The following is a 6,000-nucleotide window of genomic DNA, read 5'->3' as shown; positions in this document are numbered from 1 at the left end:
GTGTGAAAACGAGTAAAAGAATACCCATATGACTTATCACTTACTCTTAATATGAACCAGAATCAAAAACAGAAGTAGAGAGAGTAGTTTGTTAACATTTTCAGTGAAAAACGGCTTTAAAATACTTATAGTGCACATATTGACAACTTTTTTGTAGCATTTTTAACCTTGGCAGTATATATTTCCATACACTTTCCATCCATCCATCCATCCATCCATCCATCCATCCATCCATCCATCCATCCATCCATCCATCCATCCATCCTAAATTGGTAATATCACAGGATCTATGGTAGTCTTTTCCTCTATAATTTAATGTTCATGCAATACTGATATTATTGTATACACATTTTGACTTTAAGCTTGGCAATATAAATCCACATCCACTTTCCTTGTGTGGGCAACTTATTTTTGGATGACCATCCAACAATGAAGAATATTTCATTTCAAAGATAAATATTAGTTTGAAACCACATGATGAGGGTGAGTAAATAATGATAAAATTATCATATTTTCCATTCCTTTATGACATCCCCATGGTAATCAACAACTGAACATGAAAACCCCCTAAAAGAGTTTCCCTAAAAAATGTCTTCTATTTTCAAAGTCCTGCTGTGAATGCACAACAGCATCAGGTTAAGCTGAAATGCTGCACTTTTTGCCACCACACAACCCTGATGGAAATACTATCCACCCAGTGTGAGTTGGCAAACAAACATGATTTTTGGGACTGAAAGCAATTCCATTACCGGTAATCCTTTCAAAGAAATAGGTGAATTGTAAACTAACTCAGTGTGTGTGATACAACTACCGCTGGGCAAAATAACATTTAGCCTTGTTAAACGCATTAGAAGCAACCCTTGTCAAAGAGTTATTCCCGTCAGAGCTCTAAAGTTGGGATGCCAACCCACCCGACCCCCGCTGGCTCCAAAATAAAAACCGCAGTTCGCTTTCACGAACAAATAACGTGGCTTCGTTGTACCGTAACCTTTCACCTCGTCTCCTGTGAAGAAAATAAAGCAGCTTATAGCGGCAGTCCCGCATCTTTGACAAGTGTTTGAACAGCAGCACTATGCTTTTTAGAAAAGCCAAAGGGCAAACTGCTACGCAATAAATTGCAGATTCATATTCCTGTTTTGTTGAGCTCTGACAATCCATATTTCATTTAACTTGTTAAGAGACAAAAGAAGCCAAGTACCCTTTTCAGCTCTATATGCTTCTCCCCATGATATAAACAAAACTAGAAAATCTGCCCGAGGGCATCAATATCTGCAAAACAACTATACACTGTAAAAAACAAAAAAAATTTGGTTTAACTCAAATTTTCTTCTCAAGAAAATGTACCCTGTTTTAAGTATGTTTAGATAGTCATAAAAAATGTAATCTTAAATGTTGCTTCTCAAGTACATACTGTCTCAAGGATTTTGAAAAGAAAATGATTATAAAATATATATATATATATATATATATATATATATATATATATATATATAATATATATATATATATATATATTTGTTAACTTGCACGTCACATGACCATTATCTGATATTAGAGAACCAGGAACATGCAAATATGAAATAGTAACGTAAAATCTCTAAAAAAGTTTGTGAATCCCTGAACAAACATGGGTATTAGTTCTTCATCTCAATTCCAAATTCACCCATCAACCTTGTCAACAGAAAAATAATCATTTTTTGGTTTTCAATATTTACAATTTTGAGTAAAAATTGTGCATCAGTCAGGCATTAAGCATATTGTAGACTTTCTTTTTCAGGCTTTCTTCTTTTAACCTGTCTTAAATCGTCCTTGCCATCAGTGTGATTTGTTTTTCTTACCCCACTGGCATTTTTTTTAACCTTTTTTTACCAGGGGTAAGAAAAACTTAATTCAGGAATAGTTTTTTTTTATTATTATTTTTTAAAATATTTTTACTATTATTACTATTTCAGTGAATTTTGAGTAAATATTAGGTACCCATAGTTCTATCTCAATGTTGTTTGAAAATTGAGGGAACAAATTCCACTTGCCATTGTTCAAGAGAAACATAAATTCATTAATTCTATGAATTTTATAGCAGAGATTCATTATGGATGTCTTCAAGCACACACAACTTCTGGCCAGAAACTCACCAGCAACCCGTTGGAGCCGTGAATGGTGACGCATCGGGAGAAGGAGTGATGAATGGACAGGTCTTTCACATAAGTAGGTGGGTTGTAACCACCCTTGTCATCCACGTCCCCATTCATATGGAAGTGGACGGGATAGTGACCCATGGACTGCTGCCCCATATGCTTCAACTCCACCCCTGAAACATGCACCGCACGGAAACCTCGCTCCACCTGAAGAAAAAAACAGAGACAGGAAAATTACACTCCTTTGTGCTATTTTAGATACGATTTTTATATCCTAAAAAATATAAAATATTTTGTTTACCTGCATGTCATTAACCAACATCAGAAAAGTGTTGTTATATTATTGAAATATTAAACATACAATCTTAAAAGTACAGTACTTCTGTCAAGACAACAGTGTTTTGCATGGTAATAGATATGACAATGTTGATATGTTTGGTCTTGGTGGAATATATCAAATGTGCTGCTGTTATTGCTGCTACTGCATTTTAAACATAGTATCATTATTTATGTGCTACAAAAATTATTATTATCACAGAAGTACTGGGATTAAGGTTTATAGTATTTATAGTATATAAACACTGATGTTCACACAATAATTAAACATTTTAAATAGTTAAGTTGTCTGTTCAGAATTGTGGGAGAATCGTGATCTCTATCTAAAACAAAAAAACAAAACAAAAACAACGTCATTCTCAATTTATCCAGAATAGTGCAGCTCTACTTTCTGCTATTTTTGACTTTAATGGACAATGATATTAATATCCATCTTGGGTGATCTGATTACAAGCGGTCACAGGGTCTATGCAAGTTGTGCTTCTTAATATGGAAATTTGAAACTCGAGAATCTAGATGAAAGAACGTCAAAAGTGAGAAATGTAAATATCATCACACTTTCAGACTGGAGACGTGCATACCAGTATATGTGTGAATAAATGGACGGGCGGGAAGTTAAAGGTGTCATCTAGATTGATTTCCTCTCTTCTCTCGTTCTCGCACTTCTGGCAGAACGTTCGCTTTCAGATTTCATGGCTGCCTTTTTTGTGACCTACATCACATTGTTTCAAGTCAAAGAATGTGAAATATGTTGCACGTCATATCTTTGCGATGCAGAAGAATGCGAGTGAAACTAAGATGATTTGACGTTTCCCCAGGGGAAGGTGGCAAACTTTGGCTCCAATTAATGTCTTTCATCCTTTGGACAGCCAAAGTTCTGGTACAGTTTCTCTAAATGTTTCATAAATTAGATTAGTCGCCTGGCAAATATCATGAGAATGTGACAGCATGGCTTTGGAAGGCTGTTTTTATGACCTCCCTTGTGGTTGAAGGCCATAAACACAACCCCAAATTGTCCGATCAGATGTTAAGTGTCAGTGGGTTCATTGCTCTAGACAAGCAGGCTGACCCTTTATAAACACAGATGCAGCTTAAGTTCATTTGCTGAACTCATTCTAACACTATATAGAAAATCATTTGTAGGGAATTTCGCACCGGATGTACGATTTTAGTTCTAGGAACTCCTTTTGGAGGACCTAATTTAGCTCCTACTTCAGAGTAGGGTCTAAACCAGCACTATATGAACCAGTGATGTTAGTGTACGCTGATTGGCCAGCGTGACACGTGAAACACCAGCACCCGCCATTTTTAAAAAAGCTGTGTAAACACACAGATTATAGCCTATACATTTACTCCACAAACTAACTCTACAAACATGGAAAACAGTGATAGATGGGCCTCTTAACCTTTAAGGCGAGACACGGCAGGCAAAAACATTTTTTATCACTGGTCAATTTTGAGATTTTGGGATATTTGTCTTCAATAACATGTCTTCTTTCAGACTTGTGGTGAAAAAAAGTCCAAAATACACATTTAGGTCTTTATTTTACTACACTTTGTTTATTTGCGTCTGTAGATTTCTCAGAAATTCAACAAAAGTTGGCGTTCTTAATCAACGCGCTGCTCCGCGATCTCTCTCTGCTTCCTGTGAGATACACATCGTTGGAAAGCGCTCTCTCTCCTGTACAATGCTGTCGCATCCAAATATGGTAATTTTCTTTTAATCAGCAACCAATCGTGAAAGTATATGGGCATTTAACTCTAAAAGCGAAATCTCATTGGCTGATGTCAATTTCTGACAACGTGATTGGTTCAGATGCATCACGTGACGCGCTCTGACATTTAGATGTGTGTTTTTGACGTTTTTTTCTGTTCAGTTAAGTTTTGATGTGATTTAGGTGGTTTGTATTGTTGTTGCTAATGATTTGATAAGATATTGTGTCAGTAAATAGTTGTTTCCACTAAAAAAGTATGATTTTTTTACATTACAGATCTTTAAATGCCTTTTTCTCAAAATGAGTTTTTTGTCATTCTCCAGTAGAAACATCTCAGCCTATGTAGCACCTATGTACACCAAACTTTCCAGTTATACACTTAGCAGTATTCTGAAGATATGTTCAGAGGTATTTGTTAATAAATCATCCCTGGCCTGATTTATGTGACATTTTAATCAAAAAAATATGGCGAAAATCGATTTTTTTAGGCTATGGACAGTATATTTTGATTTCCTAGGTAATGAAAGCATATATCCTGAAATGCCTCTGAACATCTTCTTTCATCTTGTGTGTAATAAAAATGAAACAATAATTTTGCACCTGGCTTTATCATATGTTCAGATCTATCTACCGAAAATATATGCAAAATTGCGCATATTTAATGAGAAAATGCCTAATTTGCATAATTAAACATACAAATTTCAAAAACTTGTAATACATTTTTTTAATGAACTTGTGTAAGTAATCAACTGAGGAAGTTTCATGGTGATATCTATTATTTTAAAATTGTACCCTATTCACCTGTAATGTCTCGCCTTAAGCTATAAGGAGAAAATCAAACGCAACTTTGAGGGGACCAAGCCAAACATGATTATGTACTTCTTCTCAGCTAGCGACAATGGATATCAACCACACGGCATACGCTAATACCTTTTCATATACTGTCTACTTTCTATGTATAACAAATACAATTCTATCTAATAAAGTATAAGACAGGACTGTTAGACAGATCGTAAACTAATGAACATGGAGAATGCGAGCACTGTGAGCTCAGGCTCTGGGGTTCTCAGCGGCGTCAAAATAAAGGTCCGCCGCACAGTCAAAATAAAAGTCAAGTTTCCTGAAAGCAACCAGGAAAATGTTCCTAAGGGAATCATTCGTTTTCAGGGATCCACCCTGGTGGCTAGAACTAAGTTCCTAAAACTACCCGGTGCGAAAGCCCCTTATGAGACCTTGGTCACTCTTACTGTAAGCTCTCACTGTATGGAAAAGAGATACACCAAAATTGTGCTAATCTTCTGGTTGGTTGCTAGTCAGTCGCAAGTGTCACCTGGCTGATTAGGATGCTGCTAGATGTTTTTAGGGTTACCTTCAAGTATGTCAGATATAACTAATTTGTCGTGTCGCATCCAGTGTAGAGCATATCTGATTATAATGGATTCTATTTGCTGATTTTGCGTCGTGCCGTGCCGTTTGCGTCTGGTATAGACACTGCGATACAGGTTTAGAATGACACGAGGTTCAGTATGATAACATCATTTTTATTTTTGGGGTTACTATTCTTTAAAAAAACAGAATTATTTGTACTTGTTTTAATATTTATCCCTTCTAAAATCATATATCATAAATCATAGCTTGTGTCAAAGGTAGTTCCCCCACAACTTGAAAGACAGGATGGCCTAGTTGTTGCATTTGGAAATTTCTTCTTGAGTGGAGAAACGGGCCAACCTTCTCCATGACAGCGAAGGTGAGGAGGGGAAAGGAACAGTCAGATCTGGGCCAATTACTAGAGAGGTCAGCCACTTGAGTCGCCT

At 36.1% G+C, this 6,000-nt stretch overlaps 1 protein-coding gene across 3 annotated transcripts in view; it reads right to left on the bottom strand.

The window, feature by feature from the left end:
* Positions 1–6,000, bottom strand: part of cemip (cell migration inducing hyaluronidase 1) — a 124,409-nt gene that overhangs the window by 25,648 nt on the left and 92,761 nt on the right. For all 3 annotated transcript variants that reach the window (XM_079638245.1, XM_079638244.1, XM_079638246.1), the window contains one exon: positions 2,133–2,342. In XM_079638245.1, coding sequence (XP_079494371.1) covers positions 2,133–2,342 — 210 coding nt within the window. The remainder of the gene's footprint in view (positions 1–2,132; positions 2,343–6,000) is intronic.

This window comes from Phoxinus phoxinus, assembly GCF_949152265.1.
Source record: "Phoxinus phoxinus genome assembly, chromosome: 2".
Classification (NCBI taxonomy): Eukaryota; Metazoa; Chordata; class Actinopteri; order Cypriniformes; family Leuciscidae; genus Phoxinus; species Phoxinus phoxinus.
The sequence above is the reverse complement of the archived record's forward strand: the minus strand, read 5'-3'. Positions and strand labels throughout refer to the sequence as shown.